The following is a 26855-nucleotide window of genomic DNA, read 5'->3' as shown; positions in this document are numbered from 1 at the left end:
CGAATGGAAGAAAACACCCTCCGCATTTCTCAGTAGATGCAGAGAATAGCGTCAAACAGCAGTGTGTGTATAGACAACACATGGCAAAAATCCTACATGACGGTAGTAGTTTGATTAAGGTGTTAACATGTTTACATTCGGAGAGCAGCATTTACAGCGGATCTTTCAGTCTGTGATATTGTAGTGATGATAACGTACTGTAAACTTAGTAATAGCCCCCGTCGCAAACCAGCTCGCGAAAAATACACACTTAGGCCCCGTTTACACTAATAGGTCTTAGTTTTAACATGGCATTTTAGAACGAAAATGATCCACATCCACAATGTGTTTTACCTAGCATTCCTGAACAGCCCTCCGTCCGCTGAAAACGCACATCACGTGACCACACACAGACACAGCCACACGCGCTTGTCCAAGCCTTAATCTCTTCACGATTGGATTATTGTAATGTTCTGTTCACTTGTCTGAACAAATCTTCTATGGATCGACTGCAAGTTGTGCAGAATGCAGCGGCAAGGCTTTTAACCATCACCAGTAGGAGGTCACACATTACTCCTGTGCTTAAGGCACTTCACTGGCTTCCTAGATTCTGGTCATTACATATAGAGCTCTGCATGATCAAACACCCCTATATATTCAAGATCTATTACGCAGTCACTCATGTAGCCGGTCCCTGAGGTCTTCTGGCAAAGACCTTTTAGCCATTCCCAGAACTCGTCTTAAGACTAAAGGTGACCATGTCTTCTGTGTTGTGGCCCCAAAACTCTGGAACTCTCTCCCGATAGCACTGAGAAATCCTATATAGCATTGAAAAAATTTTTAAAAAGCATTTAAAGACGCATCTTTTTGGTCAAGTTTTTAATTTAACAGTATTAGTGTTCTGTATTTGGATTTTTAACTTGTTTTAATACGTTTTAACATGTTTTCTTTTATTGATATGTGTTCTTTTACTTGTTTTCTCTTGTAAAGCACTTTGTGACTCTGGGAAAGGTGCTATATAAATAAACCTTTACTTACTTACTATGTCAAATCACTTATCAGTAAAAAGGTATAAAGACATTTCTCTGATGCACTAAAGCCCCAGGTCTGTGGACTGCTTTAGAGAGGATATCATAGAAATATGAGCTGACTGATTTTAAACAATATTTTAGCTATAGCCTTTTTTTCTGGCGTTTTTCTGCCTAATGTTTTCTTGAGCTACATTTGTTTTCTTTTTTTTTATGTTCTTCTGGAAAGTTTTAATTGTCTAGCTCTAAATCGTGGATGCCCAAACTTTTTTTTATAAGGGGCCAAAAACCAAACTTGATTGAGGGCTGTGAGCCAAAGGTAAATATATCAAACTGTATTACAAAGCTGCCACGGATGATTTCCTCATTTATTTCTAAATAAATAGAAAACATTACTTTAATCTTATTAATAAATGCATTAAATCTTGTTTTACATTTTATAATGAACCTATTACAGTGTGTCCTCTAGGATTTTTTTCCAGCTGCGGTGGCAGATCTACCAACTGCCTATGGCGTTATTTCCATGACAAATGTCGTGAGCGCAGTATTACAATTTGAGATCGCATTTATATAATACGAGCATGCAAATCTCTGCTTGCGCGCCGATTTCCTCTGTTCCTGCGCAAAACTTCTTGCACGCCCTCAAATACGCACTGCTCAAGTCCAGATTTTCTTGTGCGCTCTGAAATTAACGCTTCTGAAGTGCGATTTAGTGCATTTATCTAACAAGTATGTCTCCAACATTTAATAGATTGGCTAGGAATATTTATGAATGTCTCCAATAGACCTACAGCGTGGCATTGAAGTAAAGTGAAACGGCTATAAACTCCAGAAAGATAAAGACATTGTATGCAGAACCCTCGACCTTTATCGATAAAGTATAATTATTGAAACATAACATAAGCTACGTTGTGTTTGCTGGCATCGCGCATTTTGCAACCCTGTCAGTCAGCATGTCATCTTAAAGGGTTAAACAAATAACGCACAGCACTACTACGATTACAGAAAAGTTTGCGCTGTTATAATTCACTAACCTTTTAATACGTTTTGGTGCGAATATAACCCACTATTTTAAAAAAACAACGACTGATTGTTTTGAATAAGAGACTACTGTAGCCGTGGTGGGATAAATTTTGGTGTGGCGCCCCGGCTGGAAGAATGACTGTAGCGGAAACCATGTATTATAATGTATATATACCATGAATATACCATGTATATATAAAATTCAATTTATAACACATTGGAGTTTAATGTAAAGCTGCACCTGCCTATTCCATGATTTGCTCACTGATGACTTCTGAATTGTGCGCTATCCATTGAGCAATAGTATGTTCATTAAAAAATCTGATTAATTCACAACATTTAATTGAAACATTTAATGAAAACATGTTTTTGTAGCTTAACAATTAACCAAACAAATGAAAGGTCACGTTAAAATTATAAATGACAATGTATTAAATGCATTACCCCCAACATTCTGGCTCTCTTTTGAGAGGGGATCGAGGGCTAAATCAAAGGTTATCATGGGCCAACTTTGGCCTAGTTTGGGTATCTCTGCCGTAAACTGTTCGTATTAGCTAACCAAGCACAGACTGCTGTGTTTTAGGTTAGTATGTTGCTTATCATTAAATGCAGTTGTCATATGATATTTGTAATATACATTTATAAAACTCGATTTATAAAAGACTTCAATTAGACCCTGTAAAAATCCTGATCGGAGCACCTCTACAATAGTCAAATCTAACAGATCATACAGTGCTATATTAAATGAGTAAACAGTGAGTGGATTACATTGACTTCTGTAATGTGCAATAAGGCAAGAAGGTGTGTTATCTAATGCCTGTGCTAAATGAAGATCTCTAGCTTTTGGCTGACTGACAGAAGCTCCGGTCTATAATTACTCACATGAGTCAGGGTCTTTTTTTCCTGCCAGCTGTCACACGGTTGCACGTTTTTGTCATTTAGACTCGTCTCATGACCTTTCCTCTGCTCTGATATGTTACAGGGCTGAAAGAACATGTTCACGCTACACTTAAAAGCATGTCATCTACTTTAAAGGAATGCTGGGAACGAGCATGTCAGTGTACTTATTAGTTTATCCGCAGGTATGTGCATTGAAATTTGAGAATCAAAATGCTTCTAACTGAGAGTTTGAAATAAGCATGACATTTATTTATGTAGCTTCATGTAGTAAAAATCAAGAAACAAATGTCGGCTCGTACATTTGCACCATACTAGTTTGAACAATGTCAGGAGCTTAAAGTACATGTTTTCCTCCATTTTATTTGAATATTAGGATTTACATGGAAAAAATGCACACTTATACAGGCTATTAATATGTAAAATCGTAAATTCATGTTATTGTGTCCCAACTATAAGCTGTCAGCGGTAGATTATTATTATTATGTATGGTATTTCTAAGTTTTACAATAGGGCTTTTTTTTATGTAAACCAAATCAAACCAAAAATTGTGTCTACAGAACCATGATACGAACTAAATGTTGCTAAAAAATAAGGGTTTAACGGATCACGGTTGATCCGTGATCCGTATAGATCACAACCCTTGGTTCGGAACACACATGACCCGCAAATTAGGCTAATAATATATATTTGTTAACTTGTAGATTAATCCTAAATTTGTAACGGTCACAGAGAGATCGCCTCTCACGTCATTCAAATCACATGTATGAAAGCATTTAGGCTTTCTTGTAAAATATAATGATGACGGAAGAAGTTGTGGTGGGTTATTTGGGATGTGGTGGGTTTCTTAGGTTATTAAAGGTGTTTCTGTCGCTACTTAGCCTGCATTAATGCATTCAGTGTAAGCTGCAGGATTAATCATTAAAAGAGCGTGCTCTCAACACCCACGCAACATAAATGGTAAACGATGGTGATTTGCATATGTTTATTAATCCTTTGAAAGCAAAAATATAGAAAGAGATTCTTTAGTCTTTTGAGTTAGTTATGAAGTTACAAACAGTCAAATAACACAGAAGTACTGGGATAACAGTTTAAAGTTTAGTTAAACCACTGATGTTTATGGCAAAGATTAAAATTACCATCATGTGCTCAAAAATGTAAGTTGTAGGCAGCAGTTACATTGTTTAACCAATAATATGGTTATTCAACCAGCCATTAAAAATATGCCACTGAATAATTCTTCAAAATTGAGCCGTCAATCAATGAAACATGAAATTTTATGAGTGAATAATTGAATCATTTATTAAAAATGAGACTAAAAATAAATATGGATTCTACAAATTATAATGTTAGATTTCTACATTTAGAGTTATCAGCAACAGTAGTAGTAACACTGAACTTTTCTCAGTTCTCAATATTTTACAATGTATTTGCATTCAGCTGATTATTTCTTCATTTTATTTTTAATGAAATGACAGCTTCTAAGTTCTGTTCGTTAAAACCAAAAGTTTCTTGACGTACTGTTTTTTTAATAAATGGAAAGCAAATTACTTTCGTCTCCTCCCCTATTTGGCTGATCCAAAAAAATGGTCCGATCTGTGACAAAAAAAAACATAATATGATTCGAACCGTGAGATTTTTGATCCGTTACACCACTACTAATAAACAATACTGCTTGTCTGAGCTCTAGATCTCAACTTGTTATTGATGAACACTTTTATTTTAGAACAGTTAAATATAACCTACTGAAAACGGCAATTGTTCAGCAGAGTTCTAGATGCTTTTGAGCGTTTGTGTGCTACTCAGGATGTGGGGGACGGTCTTTTTAATCCTTTTAATGCGTTTCCCAGTGCCTCTGTGTGATGGGGGCCATTTCCGTCCTGCCTGACTGCATGTACACACGATGATGACATAAACAAATGCACACCATCCCAAGAGTGGGCCAAAGGTTATACGGTTCCCGCCGCCAAGTTTTTACTGCTTTGTATCTTTTACTCTCTGGTTTACTCTTGCACCAGATGATTGCGCAGCTTTTTGCAAGGATAACATCACATCTCTACAAATTTATAGCCTACAATTTGTCAGCAACGCAATGCATTAAAAACCTAGTTGTAATTTAATGATATGCTTTAAATCTGGTTTAGTATGGTTTAGTCTAGTGTCGTCTAAAGTTAAGTCTATGATGAGCTTTATTTCAGCTTTTTTTGCAAGTTAAGTCTTTGAATTTTTATTTTATTTTTTTTAACTCTGAATTTTTTTTCGCTTCTTTCGCTCATAAATTGAAATTAGTTTTCCAACAAGGTTTGCAAGTACAAACACTTGCAGGAAGTGATGTCACTTCCACTGATTGTTACAAAACTGTAATACGATTCACACCCAAAATGAAAAGTATAGGGGGCAAAAAAGAAGAACATAATAATGCAAAACATAGGCCTGGGCGATATTGGGAAAAAATGAACACGATATGTTAAATGTCATTTCAATATCGGTAATTATTTAATAATTTTAACAATCTATTTGGGAATATTAGGATTTTTTTATTTAACCACTTCATTTTAATTTTCCAGCATTACTAAGGTGAATAGTTTTAATAGTCAAAAGCAAAAAAATCTGATCTCTGTATAATAAAATAAACATAAGTGTTAAAGAAACTCTTAAACTTGATACATAAAACGTTACAAAGTGTGTGCAATGATAAAGGTAGATCAACATCTGTAAGGTGTCAATAATAATGATACAGTAAACCTTAAGCTCTGTAAACAAAACTAATTATGATATTGCACCAAATATGGAAACTAGAATTGTAAGCTTTCAAATGATATATCATTTGTCATGCTTGATTTAAAACCCCAAATCAAAAAAAGTTGGGACAGTATGAAAAACGCAAATAAAAAAGAGAGAAGTGATTTCCAAATTTACTTTCACTTGTATTTCATTGCAGACAATTTGAACACAAAATATTTCATGTTTTGTCTGGTCAACTTCATTTCATTTGTAAATATGCATTCTTTCCTGTGAGACCTTCAACATGTTCCAAAAAAAGTTGGGACAGGAGCAATTTAGAACTATTAATCAGGTCAATTGGTTAAATAATGATGCGATTTGAAACAGGGGATGACAGCAGGTGATTGTAATTATGATTTGGTACAAAGGCAGCATGCAGAAAAGGTCTAGTCCTTTAGGAGTAAAGATGGGCTGAGGGTCATCAGTTTTGCATCATTAATGCTGATACAGATTTTGCAGCACAATATGCTGCCTTCTCATGCATATTTCAACAAGACAACGCAAAACCACATTCTGCACACTTCACAAAGCCTGGCTGCAGAGGAAGAGGATACAGGTACTTGACTGGCCTGCCTGCTTACAGTCCCGAACTGTCTCTAATAGAGAATGTGCGGCGCATTTTGAAGCGCAAAATACGACATTGAAGACCCCAGCCCGTACTATTGCCCACCTTAACATTTCTTGCAGGAAGAATGGCAAGATTAAGACAAAATTACACCTGAAACACTTCATCATTTCGTGTCTTCAGTCCCTAAATGTCTTTTAAGTGCTGTGAAAATGAATAATGACATTACAAAGTGGTAAATGCTTTATTATTCCAACTTTTTTTTAAATGTGTTGCAAGAACCAAAATGGCAATACGTGTTTATTTAAAATACAAATCACGAGGAGCACATTAAATAATGTTTGTCTTATTGTAAGTCAAGATAAGTTTAAAAATCACTTCCTTCTACAAAATTATGTGTTAACAGTACCTGTAAATGGTCTCAAAGGCTATAGGGTGACAGTAAATATGTTTTAATCCATTACTCTTCCAATGTAACAAAAAAACTGGGGTAAAAGACATATTCAGACCTGCTCCTAATAGCTCAAGGAGAGTTTGATCTTTGTTTTTGGCTGACTTCTTTTCATGTGACTTCTACACAGTACATTTGTTTATTTGAAAAGATCAATTAAAATCACGTTTGCCATGAGAGGACTCCTTTAATTCCAGGTACTTAATCTGATTAAACCTGTGGTAATGCTAAAATGTGTGTGTGTTTTGGCAGACGGTGAACCAGTTGGCACATGCTTTACATCAGGATGAGGATTTGGATGCTGGCAGCCTGGTGTGTGTCATGTGGCCCAAAGCAAAGTGTGCGCTGTTGCGTGATGACCTGGTACTTGTGGACAGGTAAACACACACACACTCATGTTGTCTGGCTCTAAGGTTGGAGGCAAGCTGGAATACTTTATTATTAGGAAAGATTGCTTGTCATTTAATATTAAATCAAACACACTAATCTTATAATCATTTAACATTAGTCTTAACATTAATGGTAATAATTTAATTACATTTTGCACAAATAAAACTTTGTTTGCATATTTTGTTTATTTTAATATTAAGAAAATCTGTGTGTGTCAATATTCACTTTTTAATTTTAATGTGAATGTACCGGAAAAGCTGCATTATAAGTCTACTGCATTATATGGTCAATTTACTGCATCAAAGTATTATTAGTATTGTCTTTCAGCCTGAAACTTTCATATCTTTTCTTCATCCAGCCCTGGTATTGATGTCACAACAGAGCTGGACAGCTGGATCGACAAGTTCTGTCTCGATGCTGACGTCTTTGTGCTTGTGGCCAATTCAGAGTCCACTTTAATGCAAACAGTGAGTTAGTTCATTTTGTGAACGCTGATGTAATGTGGCAGCAGAAGATTTTATATAGAATTTTACTGTGTTTTCTATATCACCTAATTGTTAACACGCATAAACAGCAGTGGTATTTGCACTCATTTCATGTGCAATTATAATAATTTGGCTTGTCAAGTGTTTGCCCTTGTAAAGGCAGGCTTACACGGTGCAAATTCTAATTGTGAGAAGATCATGTCATGAGTAAGTTTAAAGGTCCCATGAAGTGCATTGAAATTGTGCATTCTTTATTTGATGTCTGAATCTCAACTTGAAGAATAAATGAAAAATGAAGAGAGGGCAGGACGTGGAGTAGCTCCTCCCTTAAAAAAAACAACCAATAGCATTAACAATTTCCATGTGATAAAGAAATGAACAGTCAAGCTTGTATAACAACAAAAATCGCAGTGTACGACCACCATAAGGGCCCTACTCGCACTATGCTATCCAAACCGTGCCCATTCCCATTTCCCAGATCGCTTGAGAAGTGTGAGTGCTCTGAATCTCACTTGGTTCACTTGGCCGGCCCTGGCCCGGTTGGAAGAGGGGTGTGCCAGAGCGCGGTTCACTTTGGTGCGGTACGCTTATAGTGTAAGTGCAAAACGCGCCAGAGCCCGAAACTAAAGACGAGACGTGACTTTTACGGGACTGTTTCATATGGATTTATTAATCATTCTTACTGTTCAATGAACGCAAACTGATGTAGATTATTAAAGACGCAAACCCCTCACTGCACGACAGCTGCACCTTCAGCAAACCTCCTAATTCCTGCAGCACGAGGACTTTATGATTGTTTATGAGAGTCAAAAGTCACGGATCTGTTCGGCGAAATATTTGACTGCGTGTCACCGCATATCAAACGACTAAAACTATATAACTAAAGAAATCTCCACTGTGCTGAGCGAGAGCGCTTCTTACTGAACAGCGCATCATTGATGACGTAAGCGTGCCCAGGCTCAAATGTAATGTGAGTGCAGGCCGATGGGGGAGACGGGAGGGGGGACAAGCGTGCTTTGATCCAGTTCAAGGCGACTGTACATAGTGCGAGTATGCCCTAAAGGTCCCGTGAAATTAAAATAACGTTTTTTTAGATGTTTTAAGGATGTAAAATAACTAGTGTCCTTCAAAACAGCTACAAAATTTAGAAAAGTTTAGAGTTTAGAAAAAATAAAACTGATATAAACATCCAAACCTTAAACTTCAGTTTCTCATCAAATCTTCACCAATAAAATGCCCCCTTTAAGACACATCTCGTTGGCTTTTCAGTTGATACACTTGAGCTCAACCACTCTGACTGGCAGAGCTGTGATTAAATAAAACACTATTGGCTGTTTTTTTTAAAGGGGAGGAGCTACTCTCTGTTTATTTTTCAGATTACTATAAACATTGAACAAACAATGCACATTTCAATGCACTTCATGGGACTCTTAAGGTTGTCACAAATTTTAAAGGACATTGTCATCATGTGACTTTACTGGTGTCATTCAACTTATTAAAATATGATTCTCCTTATCTTTTTTAAAGGAAAAATCTTTTTTTCACAAAGTGAACGAACGCCTCTCTAGCCCTAATATCTTCATCCTGAACAACCGCTGGGACGCATCGGCCAGTGAGCCCGAGTACATGGAAGAGGTGAGAATCACAATACGCATTGACCTTAACGATGCATTCTAAACTGCGAAACCAAATACTGGGAGCATAACAATTACACAAATTATACGGTAACACTATACTTAAGGGGTGTTCATAAGACTGTCATGAAACCTTAATAATCATGACATGACACGTGAATGAGATTATATGCATGTTACCAGAAACTGTCATTAAGTGTAATTCACTCAGTTATGACATTTTAAATGCAAAGACGTTGTTTGTAATGACAACTTGACAAACATACATCACAATCTTTTTTTGTCTTTGTCATGACAATTTGACATTACTAAGGAAGCAAAATTTGTCATAAACCCGTCATAAACATGAATGTCATGAAGCCATAATTATCTCATGAATTTTATAGCAGCCTCATTAATATATTTTTTTACCTCAACTTCAATGGTACAAGCTGAATTTATCATTAAATATTAGTGATGCTGTTTTATCAGAATAATCACACTTTCAATGAGACATTTTAAAAACATGATCAGAAAAATATTCATGTCACAATTGACCCTTCACTAAGCCACACCCAAAAACTGCCACACACCAATCGTGGCTTAGCAACCGTAGCTATGCGCAGGAGGTCTGTCAAGCTTTCGAGCGAGGGAAACAAGCCTATGTGCATATGGATTGTACAAATCTGATACCCGGTATCCTAAAGGTTTGGACAGGGTGATGGAATTTTTTTCCCTTTTCAAAACCTAAAACCCAAGGGGAGAAACGCCAGCGTGGATCAAGCTCAGTGTGGGTTGCTAAAAGAGCGGGATTAAGTTGGTTTTGTTTCGATGTTCCTGACACATTCATTGATAGACGACAATAACTCGCAAACCTCTTACCATAAAAAGATCTAAACTGTGTTTAATACAAAAATACAAAGCATGTTATGTGTCCCAGCTGTCTTTTTATTTTTTTCCGCTCTATATTATGAGAACTGCTCCGTTTAAGCCCTCGCCATAGTAGTCATACTAATAGCAATCGTATTTCCATCTGTTTCAAGCTATGAATATTTAAAGTAAAATTACATATCAACAGAACAAAACCGAGATGTGATCACAATCTGAGCACTTGCGATCAGTATACTTCACCCGCAGCTGTTTTTCAGTCATTTATATCCCTCATGCCCATGTCAGAGCTACAATTTACTGATGTTTTCATCCGTTGTTTAGAAATTTAGTCATTATATCAGGTTAGTGTCTGCTTTTATATTTGGGGTCTGATTAATATTTGCTGGTAGGGAAAATATATTTGTTCACTTCTGCTATTTATACTTTGATTTGCATTTCAATTTATTCATTTTTTTTTCTCTTAACTGCAAATTAAAATAGAAACGGTATAAAGAGCACTCAAACATACCGACAGTTATAGGTACTGTACATTGTTATGGGTCAATGATGCTAATATTCAGCACAAATCTATCAATTTCACCTTTCTGGCTGTTCTTTCTATGAATGAATGATGTAGAATCACTGTCCATGTGTGTTTCCTCGTCAGTTAGTAACGCTATATTTCACTGCACAACAATAGTCTGTCAGGCTTTCTGGCTGAAAAAGAGAAATCAAGGTTTAATTTGTTTTTATTAGATTATTTTAAAATTTCACCTCTCCTGCTGTGCATGGACTAAGATGTTGAATGGTCAGCGTTTGAGGCGGCTAGGCTAACCTAGCTTCAATTTTGTCATTTTCTTATCGGTTGCCTATTATGTCGTGAATATACACCTGTTACGCAGAGTGCAGTACTTTTTTGCCTGGCTTTCTCGGATATCTCACCTGTTTGCCAAAAATGACTAATTATATCCCTGGCAATGTCTGACAGCGGCGCATACATGTTTTAATAAAAGTGCCAGGCACGAAAGCTTGACAGGCGTAGCAACAGTAACTAAGGAGGGTGGCGCTTAGCGAAGGGTCAAATATAATGGCCCCATAACGATCATCAGGGTTCCCACGCTTATTAAAAGTTCTTAAAAGTACTTGAATTTCAGACATGGATTCAAGGCCTGGAAAGTACTTAAAAACAAACACAGGTCCTTGAAAGTGCAAATGAAATTTGTTTATGGTTTTATTTCAACAAATGTACTCGATTGTCTAAAACAGAACGAAAAAATTGACAAAATCCTACATTAAAAATCTTAAATTAAAATCTTGTACAATAGCACTGACAAATAATACACGTTATCAATATTTCAGAAACAGCATTTGAATATTACCAGTATTGAATTTGACATTGAATTGAACTTTTTAACCTAAATATTAAGTATGAGTGAAACGTTATAATCACTCTTAATCACTTTGAATTATATACTTTTATTATTATACTTTCATGGTGCTACATACTGTATGGTAAGGTATGCTTACAAAGGCGCTTGATTTAAAACTCATGATGCTTTAAACAGTGTTTGAAAGTCCTTAAATCTGCTGTTCATGAAAGTGTGGGAACCCTGGATCATGCTTATGACAAATTTATGACACGTTTTGTAGTCTTTCTCATGACAAAAAGAGGCTGTGATGTATTTGTCAAGTTGCCATAACAAAAATGTCATCTTAGCATTTAAAATGACAAAGCAAATGACAATTAATGACAGTTGTTATAAGCATGCATAAAGCCTCAATCATATTTATGTCATGATTATAAAGGTCTTAAGAACCCCCCTTGAAGTAAAGTGTTACCGTTTTATTGTGTGATTTAAAAATAAAGGATGGATGATGTGGATTTTTTGCTCTCCTATAATGTGTTTTGTGTGTTTGTCAGGTGAGGCGGCAGCACATGGACCGCTGCACTAGTTTTTTAGTGGATGAGCTGCGGGTGGTGGATCGTGCTCATGCCGGGGATCGGATCTTCTTCGTCTCTGCTAAAGAAGTTCTTCAGGCGCGTGTCCAGAAGGCTCAGGGAATGCCTGAAGCAGGTAGATTTTGTCTCAAATGTTTAAACCCCTTAGATGTTATGCATTTTTAATGGTTTCATTTTGTTTGTGTTCGTTTAATTGACTATTTAATTGTTTAAAATGATTTAATTGTTTTTTTATATTGTTAAAGAAAGAATAACAGTTTTGTGATTTACTTTTGATAAAGTAATACAAAGAATATCAAATAAAAACTTGTTTAATTTAGATAAACACTTGTTTAATGAAAACCCCCTTATTATATTTAATACATTCTTATCATAATAACATATGAATGTCCCGCATATTTTCTGTGAGCTTTTTAAAATAATGTGATAAAGAACTTTAATGAAGTTAAAAAAAAACATGTATAAAAATCCAGCTAATATTATTATTCAAAAATAAAAATATACAAATACTTTAGTTACACTACCACAGCTGAAGGAACTTATTTTTGTCTCAGTTCACATTAGATTTGAATTATACATCTAATATATCTAATGCTCATTTAAATTCTTTGTTGTTGTTGCATGGTTTTCGGGGTGTAGTTCTTTATTTCACTAGTCCAAATGTAATTTGTGGTATTACAACTACAAATGAAAGCAACATGCAATAGCCAATCAGCTTTCTGTTACTGAACTCAGTGTGTGCGACGAATGTGGCGTCATCGCTGTGTTTGTGGAGGTTTGCTCTGGGTTTCGCTCGAAATGATTTCGGCTGGCGGAGCACACAAAATTTTTTGAGACCTGGGCAAACCGTTCGTATTTGATTTGAGTTGAATATGAAACACTTTGAAGAGATTTTGTCTGAAACGGGTACGACTGTACAGGCATCTTTATGATCCGTCCATGCGTGATCATAGGGAGAACCACATGACCAATAATTCTTGGCTAGAAATTGCAACAGCCGTGGGAAAGGAGAAAAGATATTGTTAAGTGATGTTTGATAAACAAATTTCGGGAGGAGCACGCGCAGAAGTTTCAGTATCAAATACGTCATTGACAATTATTCTATTATCCAATCAGTTCTTGACCAAACCCCTATATATACCAAAGCTGTCTTACCTGCAGCATCTTACGACTTTAGCATCCAAACTTCGACGCAGAATGTCTGAGATTAATCTCTTCGCAGAGGACGACGCCTTCCTTGCCGAGGCTCCTCTGAGATCTCCCGCCGGTACCCAAAGCTCCGTAGCCCCGCAGAGCGCATCAGCTCAGCCCGCGGCTCCACCTCGAGGCCGCCGTTCAGCCAGAATCACGGCTGTCCGATCAAGACGGGGCTCACCATCTCCATCTCCCAGAAGGCAATCCTCTCCAGCCTCATCATTTGCCTCAGCCATGTCCTCCGTCCCAGCCACAGGGATAAACACCGTCTCCGACCTCCGCCAAGCATTGGCCAGCGCAGGCGTCACCGTTCCGCGCCGAACCACCAAGGCGGACCTCCTGGCTATGTATAACGCCTTACAATCCGGAGCACCACTTCCTTCCATCACTCCACCTTCCAAAGCCACGAAAAAATCCGGCCAGGTCCAAAAGTCTCCATACCAGCGTCCGGATCGAAACCAGTCTTCCAGACCCGGACGCAGCAGCAGGCCGTCAGCGAGTCTGGGGAGAGCCCAAGGTCCAGAGGACGTAGGATCTCAAACCCCGGAAGTGGGACTCCACGCCGGCTCTGGACTCGTTCCTTCGAGCCGCCAGTATAGCGTGAGCTTGCCTCCGCTAGCGGCACCAGAAGCTCATCCTCAAATATATCCTTGGCCCGCAGCCCCCCCTTCAAACTCAAGCGCAGGGTCGCCACAGGAAGCACAGGCCCAAATTCACATCCTGCCTCCCCATTCCTCCCAAGCTCCTGCGAGCAGTGCGAGCGCGAGGCCGCCTCAGCTCCCAGCTCAAAACCCAGCTCCTCTAATTCCTCCTCTTCTTCCCCAGGTTTTCTCAGGCCCCGACGCAAGTTCCAGCGCGAGGCCGCCTCCGCTGATGTCACTAACGTCGGCAGCCCCTCCTCTCTTCTCTTTTCCTCCCACTGGTGATCCTAGGGCCAGCAGCAGCGCGAGCATGCCTCCGCAAGCGGCCCTAGCTTACAACTTTCCTTCAGGCCCCGACGCAAGTTCCAGCGTGAGGCCGCCTCCGCTGATGTCACTAACGTCGGCAGCCCCTCCTCTCTTCTCTTTTCCTCCCACCGGTGATCCTAGGGTCAGCAGCGCGAGCATGCCTCCGCAAGCGGCCCTAGCTTACAACTTTCCTCCAGGCCCCGACGCAAGTTCCAGCGTGAGGCCGCCTCCGCTGACGTCACTAACGTCGGAAGCCCCTCCCCTTTTCTCTTTCCCTCCCACCGGTGATCCTAGGGCCAGCAGTAGCGCGAGCATGCCTCCGCAAGCGGCTCTAGCCTCCAACATCCCACAGCCACTTCTTCACACTAAGTCTTTTTCTCTGTCCACAGCCACGCCTCTACCCGTTCCACCCAACGCCCTCGCCCTGGATCCTCCACCCGTCTCCAACACCATCAGGAGCCAAATCCTGTCAGGTTCGGATGTTGATCTTTTTTCTCTCCTCTCACCCATTTCACCCACATCGGCAGACCGCCAGATAGATTGCGGCCAATTTTCAGTAACCTTAAAAAACACAGCTAACATTCAGTCACGCATCTTATCATTCGCAGAATTCACAATAGCATTTTCAAGATATACAGACGTCATTTGTTCTGTCTATCCCCACAGGAGGCGTGAGCTCAATGATTATCTCGCGATAGTCGCTGAGCTCGCGCTCTCATACGGAGGCTCTCATTTCTATACATACCACCGCCTTTTCTCCGCTAAATGCGCCATTCGCATTTCACAATGGAACCAGACCCCATTCTGGGGAGCCATAGACACAGATCTCCATAATAAAGTCTTTCTCGGTTGCCGCAGTATATCTTGCGCGGTCTGTCGATCCACCACCCACCACACAGAATCATGCCCATTCATAAATCCCATCCCTCCTCCCCTCCCCGACCCAGCCCAACCCAGATCTACCAGTTACGTCCCTTCAAACCCAAATATTCCGCCCCTTTTTCCTGATCACAGCTCTTCTGTCCCAGCCTCCGCCAGCCCGTGCACCAGCTTCAATAGCGGCAGGTGCTGGAGACAGAAATGTCGTTTTTTGCATGTTTGCAATTTCTGCGGCGGCGCTCACGCCCGCACAGTATGTCCAGTGAGAAAATCTGTAAATAAAAATACCAGAAAGTACCTATCGACTCCTGTGAATGTTTCTCGCCTAAAATCGGAACTGCTCAAACATCCCGATCCCAAATTCACCGAATTTCTATTAACGGGTCTGTCTTCAGGTTTTCATCCAGGTGTCATTAGCATACCCACCTGTAGTTTTATTTGTCCAAATCTTCAGTCCGCTCTCGCCGAACCCGACGTCGTCGACCGTCTAATCAAAAAAGAAGTAGACGAAAATTTCATGATGGGTCCTTTCTCCGCACCTCCTTTCAGAGTTTATCGCGTCAGTCCTATTGGCATCGCCACTAGGAAATTCTCCGATAAAAAACGCTTAATAATCGACCTCTCCTCCCCGCATAACTCTCCGTTTCCTAGTATCAACAGTCTCATCCCTCTGGAAGAGTACTCAATGATTTATCATGACATCGACCAAGCTATTTCATTAATTAAAATCGCGGGTCGCGGCGCATGGATGGCTAAAGTCGACATAACGTCCGCCTTTAAAGTCATGCCCATCCACCCTGACTTTTGGCACCTTTTCGGCATTCTTTGGCGAAAAAATTATTATTTTTCCGTCCGCCTAACCTTTGGTTGCAGAAGTAGTCCAAAGATTTTCGATACGCTGTCGCAAGCAATCTGCTGGATCCTTTCCAATAACTACGAAATCCCGCATCTAATACATCTACTAGATGATTTCCTAATCATCTCACCACCAGACGCTATACCAGCCGCGCACCTTTTGACAGTTCAGAAGGTTTTCGCTGAACTCGGGATTCCCCTCGCCGAGGAAAAAACCGCCGGTCCAAGCACTTCAATCGAATTCTTGGGCATCAAATTAGACTCCAATAAATTCCAAGCGTCCCTACCAAAGGAAAAAATTGATCGAACGATCCTGGTAGCTTCCTCCCTATTAGACAGTCCCCTCTGTTCTAAGCGTGAGCTATTATCAATTCTCGGCCATTTGAATTTCGCAATGCGCATAATTCCCCAAGGCCTCTCGTTTATTTCTCATCTCTTATTTCTCGCGTCCTCAGCTCACGGTCTAGAGGATATTATATCCATCGATGACAATAGCCTAAACGAACTCCGTTTATGGATATTATTCCTCAAACAATGGAACGGTCTCTCCTTCTTTTACAGCGACCTAATATCCTCCCCAGCAGACATTAATTTATTCACCGACGCCGCCCCGTCAATCGGATTCGGAGGCTACTATCAAGGACGCTGGTTCGCGTCCACTTGGCCGCCCCAGCTATTAGACCTGCCGCAACCACTAAAATCATCGGCGCTATTCGAGCTCTACCCACTAGTCGTCGCTGCATCCCTATGGGGTAAAGAATGGTCCTCTTCCCGCATCATAATTCACTGTGACAATGAAGCAACCGTTCACTGTATAAATAAAGGCCGTTCAAATTCGCTAGCACTAATTCCCCTACTAAGACGCCTAACTTGGATCTCAGCATGTGACCAGTTTATTTTAACTGCAAATCACATTTCTGGGTCCAAAAATCAAATTGCTGACTCTCTCTTCTCGTTTTGCCTTCCAGAAATTCAGACATTTGGCACCAGAGGCGGATCAGTTTCCAATCCAAGTCCCTCCTTATTCAGAGCTGATATTCCCATAGATCATCCTTTAAAAAACCTGCTTGGAGCCTCTCTCGGCTTTATCCTTCAGGCAGTGGCTCCTAGAACCCTGCAGTCATATTTAACAGCATGGAAAAGCTTTAAAACATTCCATGCATGTTATAACATACTGTTTCCTGATTTTTCTCTACTTTCCATTTCATCTTACATATCCTACCTCACAATTATCAAAAAACTCCAGATCAATTCCATTAAAGGCTATTTGAGTGGAATTCAATTTTTCCACAAACTAATTTACGGCTCCCCTGCACCTCACATAGCTAATTCGCAAACAACTCTTCTCTTGAAAGGCATACAGAGAACCCACCCCACACGTCATGACACCCGACAACCCATAACACTGAAAACACTCACTAAATGCATATCCACTCTTCGCAAAGGATACGAATCAATCCACACAGCACGTACTCTCGACGCCATGTTTATTTTAGCCTTCTTCGGATTTTTAAGGTGTTCAGAACTCACCATTACATCAGGGTTCAACCCAAACATTCATCCCACCATATCCGATCTAGTAACGCTGGATAACGAAACCATTTCTTTCCTCATTAAACAAAGCAAAACTGATCAAGCAAAAAGAGGCCATTACATTTACATTTTCAACCTTCAATCACCTATCCATCCATACCAAACACTGCTAGCATTTTCACATATCAGGAGATCACAAGCCACTTCCCTTTCAGACCCCCTTTTTACAGACGATAGCAATCGCCCAGTCACTCGTTTCTGGTTCCAGAAGCATCTTAAACGCGTCCTAATTAAGTCGGGCTTTCCAGCTGACAATTTCTCCAGCCATTCCTTCAGAATAGGCGCAGCCACCACTGCAGCACAAAATGGTCTATCAGAGCAGCAGATCCAAACACTCGGACGCTGGTCCTCACAGGCCTTTAAGTGCTACATTCGAGCCGACCGCTCTCACATTAGAAAAGCCCATCAAACCCTTATTCAAAACACATTCCTTCATTGACACGACACTTCCTTCGAAAATACACTTTGCATAATATATTTTAATAACGCTAATACAGCATCTACATAACCGTTCCAACAGGAGATGCACACCTCATTATTATGCACCACTGCAAGCGCAGAGACTGCTCCCACGGGAGACGTACACCTTTTTATGCACCACCGCTAGCGCGGTGACCGCTCCTACGGGAGACGTACACCTTTATAATCATGCACCACCGCAAGTGCGGTGACAGCTCCCACGGGAGACGTACATCTTATGCACCACTGCAAGTGCAGTGACCGCTCCCCTCGGGAGACACACACCTCATTATTATGCACCACTGCTAGTACAGTGACCGCTCCTACGGGAGACGTACACCTTTATATATTATGCACCACTGTATGTGCAGTGACCGCTCCCATGGGAGACGTACACCTCATTATGCACCACTGCAAGCGCAGTGACCGCTCCTACGGGAGACGTACACCTTTATAAATTATGCACCACTGCAAGTGCAGTGACCGCTCCCATGGGAGACGTACACCTCATTATGCACCACTGCAAGCGCAGTGACCGCTCCTACGGGAGACGTACACTTTATAATTACGCACCACTGCAAGTGCAGTGACAGCTCCCACGGGAGACGTACACCTCATTATCATGCACCACTGCTAGTGCAGTGACCGCTCCTACGGGAGACGTACACCTTTACAAAATTTTGCACCACTGCAAGTGCAGTGACCGCTCCCATGGGAGACGTACACCTCATTATGCACCACTGCAAGCGCAGTGACCGCTCCTACGAGAGACGTACACATTATAATCATGCACCACTGCAAGCGCAGTGACAGCTCCCATGGGAGACGTACACCTTATCATGCACCACTGCAAGCGCAGTGACAGCTCCCTCGGGAGACGTACACCTTAATCATGCACCACTGCAAGTGCAGTGACAGCTCCCATGGGAGAAGTACACCTTACCACCACTGCCAGCGCAGTGACCGCTCCTATGGGAGACGCCCGTCTCCCGTGGGAGCGACGACTCCTGCTGGAGACACTTAACGCATTACCATCAATACAGTTACTGCCTCCTCCCGAGACACACACCTTGCAAAGCACAACCATCAGCTTAACAGCACCCCTCCAAATTTTAAAGATCAGCAAATTTTGGGGGGCTCACCCACTTGTCTGGCTGCTGTCCTGTAACAAAATAAGCAATTTTTGGGGAGCGTTCTGGGGCCGGGCTAGATACTTCGCTCGAATCCCTATTCCTCTTTGTTTCCTGATAAGAGGAATGACTCGAGTTTAGGTGTCTTCCCCGAGCTCAGAGCCCTCTCCCCGGACAGCACGCCAAATACGCTTTATTCTGAAACTGTTGCAAGTGTGAACTCGTGAAGTGATGTTTGATAAACAAATTTCGGGAGGAGCACGCGCAGAAGTTTCAGTATCAAATACGTCATTGACAATTATTCTATTATCCAATCAGTTCTTGACCAAACCCCTATATATACCAAAGCTGTCTTACCTGCAGCATCTTACGACTTTAGCATCCCTCCACCACCCCGTCACCTCACCTCTTAAGCATTACTATCCCGGGGGGAGCGTTCTGGGGCCGGGCTAGATACTTCGCTCGAATCCCTATTCCTCTTTGTTTCCTGATAAGAGGAATGACTCGAGTTTAGGTGTCTTCCCCGAGCTCAGAGCCCTCTCCCCGGACAGCACGCCAAATACGCTTTATTCTGAAACTGTTGCAAGTGTGAACTCGTGAAAGTTTGGAAAAACCTGAGGGATAAGTTTGTTAAAACCAAAAAGAGAGTCCATGGCAAATGTGAAGATTCAGGTGGTTTTAATATTACAGAATCTGTTTTTCCACCTTTCATAGGTTTTACACTGATGTATACACAATTTTGAATTTAAAAACAATTTAATAGTTACAGACTAAAATTAAGTAACAAATTATGTCTTTGATAACTGCAAAGGAATATTTGAACCTATCGGTTTACAATATACTGATGCCCTGTTTTTCTGGGTTTTATTGGTGATAATGGTCAGGAATGTCGGACCATTATTGTCCTTTTAGCTTATTAGTAGAGGACAGAAACCAGCCAGACAGTAATGTGTGAATTGTTGAGTGGGCAAAATAAAAAAAATCTGTATTTTTAGTAAGTATACTTTTTTTGTTGCTTTTATTTTTGCCATAATAAAAAATATAATTGTAGAGCAACCCATGTTCTGTTGCCATTAATATTTAACTTTAGTAGGTAGAACTGTCTGAGATATGAACAAAAGCAAATGATTCCTCAAAGTTTGATTTAAAAAAAAAAAATAAAAAAAATCTTCAATGGTTCTAAAAATCTGTATAATCATTATAAAAATAATAAAAATAATTAGTTCAAAAGTTTTGAATGATATTAATGATATGACATAGTTCCGGAAACTTCCTACTTGTGCGTTTATCCATCTGACTTTACCGTGAGTTTCTTTTGACCGCCCCTTTTTGTGTTAAAGAATATCACAATGGTGAATGCATAAAGTATAAATGCCTCATCCGTTTCGTGGGGTGTGTGATGCGGCGCCTGGCGAAAGTATAAATCAGCCTTAAGATGTTTTTTGTAGTTCAGTGGTGCATCTAACCAGTCTTTAGTACTGTTCAATTTGAATAAATTTCTCTTTGTGTATGCATGTTTTGTGATATTGTGATATAGGTCTTAAATTCAATACATAATGGTCTTTAAAAGGTCTTGAAAGTCTTAAATTTGACATTATGATATCTGCTGAAACCCTGATTAAGGCAGTAGTATTTATTAATAATTAAGACTTATTCTTGGCCATGAGAATATTGCACGTTGTAATATACTGTTGTGTACATGAAACATCAAGCTCCTTTTTAATCCACTTTTTGTTTTTTGTTTTTCAGGTGGTGCATTAGCTGAAGGTTTTCAAGCCAGAATGTTTGAGTTTCAGAACTTTGAAAGGCGTTTTGAGGTGAGTGTTGTTGTGTTCGGGAGTATGTTTGGTTTAAAAGTGTCTGACCGTCATCTATTGTACATTACTGTTATTTCAGGAGTGTATCTCGCAGTCAGCAGTGAAGACGAAGTTCGAGCAGCACACGACGAGAGCTAAACAGATTTCTGAAGCTCTGCGTCTGATAATGGATTCTGTGCACATTGCAGCTCAAGAGCAGAGGTTAGTGGTGTAAAGACGCCTGCTTTTCTTAGCAGTAATCCATCACGTTAAACTCTGAGACTGAAATTAGCTCAGTGCTGGACTGTGCTGAGGAGAAGACGTGAATACTGGATTCAGTTTTTTAAATTAGGGAAAATATCCACAACTTATTTGCCATTTTGCCAATATAAATAAAATCAGGATTGTAGTTTTGCAGTGATTTTGAGTTTTTATCTGCTATTCAAAAAAGACATATTTTAAGGCATATTTTAAAAGCATCTTTGATTTAAACGTCAGTAGAAAGAACTGTGTTAATACACATTGTGAGTTATTTCTAAAGATAAACAGCAGGGGAAATAAGTATTGAACATGTCAGGTAGCATTCAAAGGATGTCCGCTGGGTTTTAAAATGTCATAAATTTCAAAAACAAAAGTCTTAAATTTACTGAAATATTGTGGTGCAGGTCTTACAGTGGGAGAAAAAGCATTGAACAGTCACCATTTTTCTCAGAAAACTTGTTTCTAAAGATGCTGTTGACTTAAAACTTTCACCAGATGTTGATAACAACCAAAACTAATTAGTTTACAAATTATGTTATTCATAATAAAATGAAATGACACAGGAAAAGTAGTGAACACATGAAGAACAGGAGGTGTAGAAAGACAGTGAAAGCCCAGACAGCAGCTAAAATCTCTCATTAATTCTTCAGCAACCCCTCTCCCCTTCCTCAGGGTACATTAATATAAGCTCCTTCAGTCTAGCATCTACATTAGGGCAATGAAGATGAAACCAGGGTGGACATTTCAGCAAGACAATGATCCAAAACACTGCCAAGGAAACTCTCAAATGCTTTCAGAGAAAGAAAATCAAGCTGTGGAATGGCCCAGCCAATCACCTGACTCAAATCCAATAGAAAATACAAAATCAAGCTCAGATTTGATAGACGAGACCCACAAAACCATCAAGATTTTTACAATCTTTTGAAGTCTGTAGAAAAACTCACACTTGAGCAACGCATGTGACTTCATTCTCCATATGAAAGGTGTCTTTAAGCTGCCATCACCACAGAAGCCCTATTTATAAAGTATTAAATACTTTTCAGTAGTTCAGCACTTTCTCCTTGTGTCATTCTATTGTTATTACACAGCTAATTTTTTTTGTTTTTTTTTTGTTTTGTTTTATTTTAATGTTTGTATTGTTTGGGTTTTTACCAAAATTTTATTTAATTCCACGTCAACATCTCCTTTAGAAATATTATTCCCAGAAAAAAACATGACGTGTTCAATACATATTTTCCCCGCTGTGCATTGCTCTACATAAATAAGTACACCTTATTTTGAAAATGAATATTTTTATGTTTCCCACTGAATATAGGTCATATATTCTGGTGCTTTTGGTCAAAACATATTTGTTTAATGGGTATATTTATTGAAATATTTTAGTCACCAAACATCTTTATAAATAGAAAGATACTACATTTAAATTCAAACGAAATATAGAAAAAAAAGACTACAAAATGTAACAAAATTTTAGATATACGTTTTGTTTCAATCAATTTTTCTCTTTTAAAAAAAATTATTAAATGGTTTTCTCTAACTGATTAATTTTTGGACTATTATCTTAAGTTATTATAAGCTAATAAGTTATTAGCTCCAGATTTGGCTTCAGAACTGACTAAACTAATGTAAATGCACAAATATAATATCATGTAGCATCTTATTAAAATTGTGAATTTAAAAGATTGGTTTTTGAAAATCATATATGCCAAGCACTGTATTTATGCATACAAAAACATAAATACAACAACTTTAAGAGTAATAATTGAATGTACAACATTGGTATATTGGGTGGCGCAGTGGGTGGCACAATCGCCTCACTGCAAGAAGGTTTCTGGTTCGAGCCCCTGCTGGGTCAGTTGGCGTTTCTGTGTGGAGTTTGCATGTTCTGCCTGTGTTTGCGTGGGTTTCCTCCGGGTGCTCCGGTTTCCCCCATAAGTCCAAAGACATGTGGTAAATATGGACTGGGTAAATGTAGTGTATGAGTGTGTATAGATGTTTCCCAGTGATGGGTTGCAGCCGGAAGGGCATCCGCTGCGTAAAACATATGCTGGTAAAGTTGGCAGTTCATTCTGCTGTGCCGAGCCAGATGGGAATAAGCCGAAAAGAAAATGAATGAATGAATGAATGAATGAACATGGTTATATTTTGGCCAACTCAATTCAGTGTCTTCTGTGTCATGATGCTTCAGAAATTAATTCTTATTTTTAATAAAAAAAAAAAACTGTGACTTTTGAACAGTAGTTAATATGATTATAACCCATTTTCTTTTGATCATGTAGTGGCAAAACAGTATGGAAATATGTGTTGATTGTTTTAATGCTATTGGTAGCAAGAATGGCTGAATTCGTCGTCTTATTTTTTCTTCAAAATAATAATATATGTTTGTTTATTTATCTTTGAGTCATAATCATTTTTGTAAACATGTTGCAAAACCATAATCGTAAACACTGCTCTATTTTTGTTTGTTCGTTTCAGGATTCATTGTTTAGAGATGAAGGAGGAGAGAGAGGACAGGCTGGAGTTCATTGATAAACAGTTAGATCTGCTCACCCTCGACTGCAAGAGCAAAATCAAGAAGATCACAGAGGAGGTGGAGAAACAGGTGATTCAATCTTTTTATTTATTTATTTATTTATTTATTTATTTATTTATTTTTTAAGAAATGTTAGTAACTAATGTCTACGTTTAAGTTTAAGATGGGAGGAATCAAATGTACACCAAATGTAAAAATTGTGCATAATGTATAATTTCTCTGGTTGTGTAGGTTTCCAATGCTATGGCAGAGGAGATCCGCAGGTTGGCGGTACTGGTGGATGACTTTCACATGGACTTCCATCCTTCACCAGTTGTGCTCAAAGTCTACAAGAACGTGAGTTTTCATCTGTTGATGAGAACACTCCTTTATTTATCGCTGTTTAATGTGCAGCGTCAGCATGCAATTCATGGAAATTCCCCAGTAGCCCAAAGATTTGTTCTTATCTATGGCAGAAAAGCTTTTTCTTCTCTCTTTACTTTAGACTCACACATGAACATTTACTGAAAGGAGAAGAACCACCAAAATGTCAATATTGCAACAGAAACCAAACTGTTAAAAATATTCTTGTGAAGTGCCCCATTTTTAATGTTTTCAGACAACAATTTTTATCTGAACAGACTTTAAATGAAATATTTTTATATGTGAATCCATCTAAAATTGTAAAATTTTTATCAAAAGAAAACCTTAAAAAACTGTTTTAGATTTTTATCTTATATATTATCATTATTATTTATGTACTTTACCTTGTATATTATTTATTGCTGTTGATTACTTTTAATTGTTAGAATATTTTTATAATTATAGAAAATTGGGATTTATAAAACGTGCTAAAATTGATCTATTTTTATTTTTTGCCATGACATAGCCATAGAAGCTGAAATGGCAATAAAATTAAAACTCTCTCTCTCTCTCTTCTTTTACTTTCAGTTTTACGTACCGGGTGTCTGCACATCCTTAAAAAGTCTTTAATTCAATAGTATAAAAATAAGGCCTTAATGTCTTAAATCAACATTTCCTAAGAGGTCTTAAAAATGCATTCGAATCGCCTTGATAAAGAAGATTTTTGTTAATCTTTTCTTCTGTCTTCACGCAGAACAACATAGGCAGAACTAAAAAGTCCATTTGTAGTCTTTGGTGGAACCCAGGGGCGTCGCTAGACCCAATTCACTGGGGCACGTGCCCCATTAAAAATCTCCAGTGCCCCAGTAAATGCATTGAGATATGATTTACTTCATCAGCAAGTGTATTTATTAAGAGTGGTATTTTTGAAATAAACACGTTATTCTCTATATGCAACCGAACCAACGCTGGTGAAAGCAATGTAATCAAAAAGCAAACTAAGGGAAGGGGGTGCCCCAGTAAAGCTTTATGTCTAGCAACGCCCCTGGTGGAACCCAATAAAATATACGCTCGTGTGGAATTGGTTTACGTAATTTACATTTGCTGAGATTTCACTTACGTTTAGAGCTGCGTCAACCTGTACATTATTAAATAAATAACTAGAGACGCACCGAACGACAGGCCAAGGACTGGAATCTGCCGGTTTTTCGCTTGACTATAAATTTCATTCTATGTGGCATTAAAAAAATCTTAAAAGGTCTTAAATATAACTCTTAAAAATTTGCAAACACCCTGTAAATGTTTAATAATTTCAGTAATGTTTTTCTGTTTGTAAACCTTTGTCATTAATTCAAATTGTCATTAGAGTTATCAAGATCATCAGGTTTGTAGAATTCTAAATGAATTTTCTGTCCGATTTAATTCCTTTATTAAGGATGAATAAAAGTATGAATAGTTTAAACATTGTACGTTCTCACTATAAATCGACTGATATTCAGCGGTGGACAAAAATTAAGAGACCACTTGACATTTTTTATATTTGTTGAACTTAAAATATATGTTAATTAAGTGTTATACGTGTTTTATTCTATAAGTCTTTACATTTTTTAAAAGAAAGTACAAGGGTCATGAAAATCAGGGTTATTTCACCAAATATTTGATATTTTTAAATATTAATTTCACATTTTTGAAGCTTAAATATTGGTATTTTGGTATCTAAAAATTATTAGAAACCAAATGTGGTATTATTTTCTTATTTTATCAATAAAATGCTAATGACAGCATGTTAAATTAGGAAGAAATGTCATCAGTGCTTTACAGAATAGAGCAAAAATAGTCTTTTACATAAAAACATAACCAATTTTTTAGTGGTCTCATACAATATTGCTAGCTGTATGGTATAATACGCATTCTAAAATTTCCAATATGTCTTTATAAAATTAAACTCAGTACATTGTTTAATTGCCATCTGATTTGTCTTGATTAAATGTGTTGTGGGAATGTTTGATTTCAGGAGCTGCACAGGCACATAGAGGAAGGTCTTGGCCGGAATATGTCAGAGAGATGCTCCAGTGCCATAACTGTAGCTCTGCAAACCACACAGACTGACATGATCGGTCAGTATTTCTCTCATTCTCTGCTAGGGTTGAATTAAAAAAAGTGATTTCGATTCTGGAGTTGGATACTTAGTAATCAAATACTTGTTCTAAAATGTAATTTCTGATTTCTCTTATCGATTCATGTGCGCACTTTTTTTTTTATTTTTCACTGTGAAAGTGCTCAAATGTTTGGCTACATTTGTAAAAGAACAATGGCTAAACTGAGTGTAATAAATGTAATGAACTTAATATGTTGCAAGCAAGGTTTCACTACCAACATGAACAAACATCTCCAGTATTGTATCATGGTATTGTAATTACTTTTCTAAAATAAGTTCTTTTTAAATGTCTGGGTAAAAAACAACTTTTTTCCGCATTGAGATTTACATATTTAATTATAAGAAACATTTAATTTTGAAACAGTAGTAGTAGTACTTTTGATGTGGAGGGTCCTTTTGTGCTCGAGACATTGTTACTAAATAAAATAGTCATGAAAACACGTTAAAAAAAACCCCCATAGGAGCAGTATAACAGCAAATGTTGGCATTTTAAAACTTTACCAAACCTTGCTAAACCTTGAAAATGGTTATCTCATGCCTGTTTGGTTCACAACATCAAATTAAAAGATTGCACAATGGCAATTTTATTGCATATCCTTGGTGCAACCAACAAGTGTCGTGTATTTTAGTTGCCTCATATGTTTAATCTTTTTATTTTCCAAA

General features: G+C 38.6%; 1 protein-coding gene across 3 annotated transcripts in view; it reads left to right on the top strand.

Annotated features, from left to right (window-relative positions):
- mfn2 (mitofusin 2) overlaps positions 1–26855 on the top strand; it is a 61387-nt gene that overhangs the window by 19668 nt on the left and 14864 nt on the right. For all 3 annotated transcript variants that reach the window (XM_056463094.1, XM_056463095.1, XM_056463093.1), the window contains exons 5-13: positions 6980–7104; positions 7476–7584; positions 9130–9237; positions 12007–12160; positions 20852–20919; positions 20999–21120; positions 23635–23761; positions 23924–24028; positions 26049–26151. In XM_056463094.1, coding sequence (XP_056319069.1) covers positions 6980–7104; positions 7476–7584; positions 9130–9237; positions 12007–12160; positions 20852–20919; positions 20999–21120; positions 23635–23761; positions 23924–24028; positions 26049–26151 — 1021 coding nt within the window. The remainder of the gene's footprint in view (positions 1–6979; positions 7105–7475; positions 7585–9129; positions 9238–12006; positions 12161–20851; positions 20920–20998; positions 21121–23634; positions 23762–23923; positions 24029–26048; positions 26152–26855) is intronic.

The sequence above is a fragment of the Danio aesculapii genome, chromosome 8 (assembly GCF_903798145.1).
Source record: "Danio aesculapii chromosome 8, fDanAes4.1, whole genome shotgun sequence".
In the NCBI taxonomy this organism is placed as follows: domain Eukaryota; kingdom Metazoa; phylum Chordata; class Actinopteri; order Cypriniformes; family Danionidae; genus Danio; species Danio aesculapii.
Note: the sequence above shows the minus strand (reverse complement) of the source record. Positions and strands in the feature narration are given on the sequence as shown.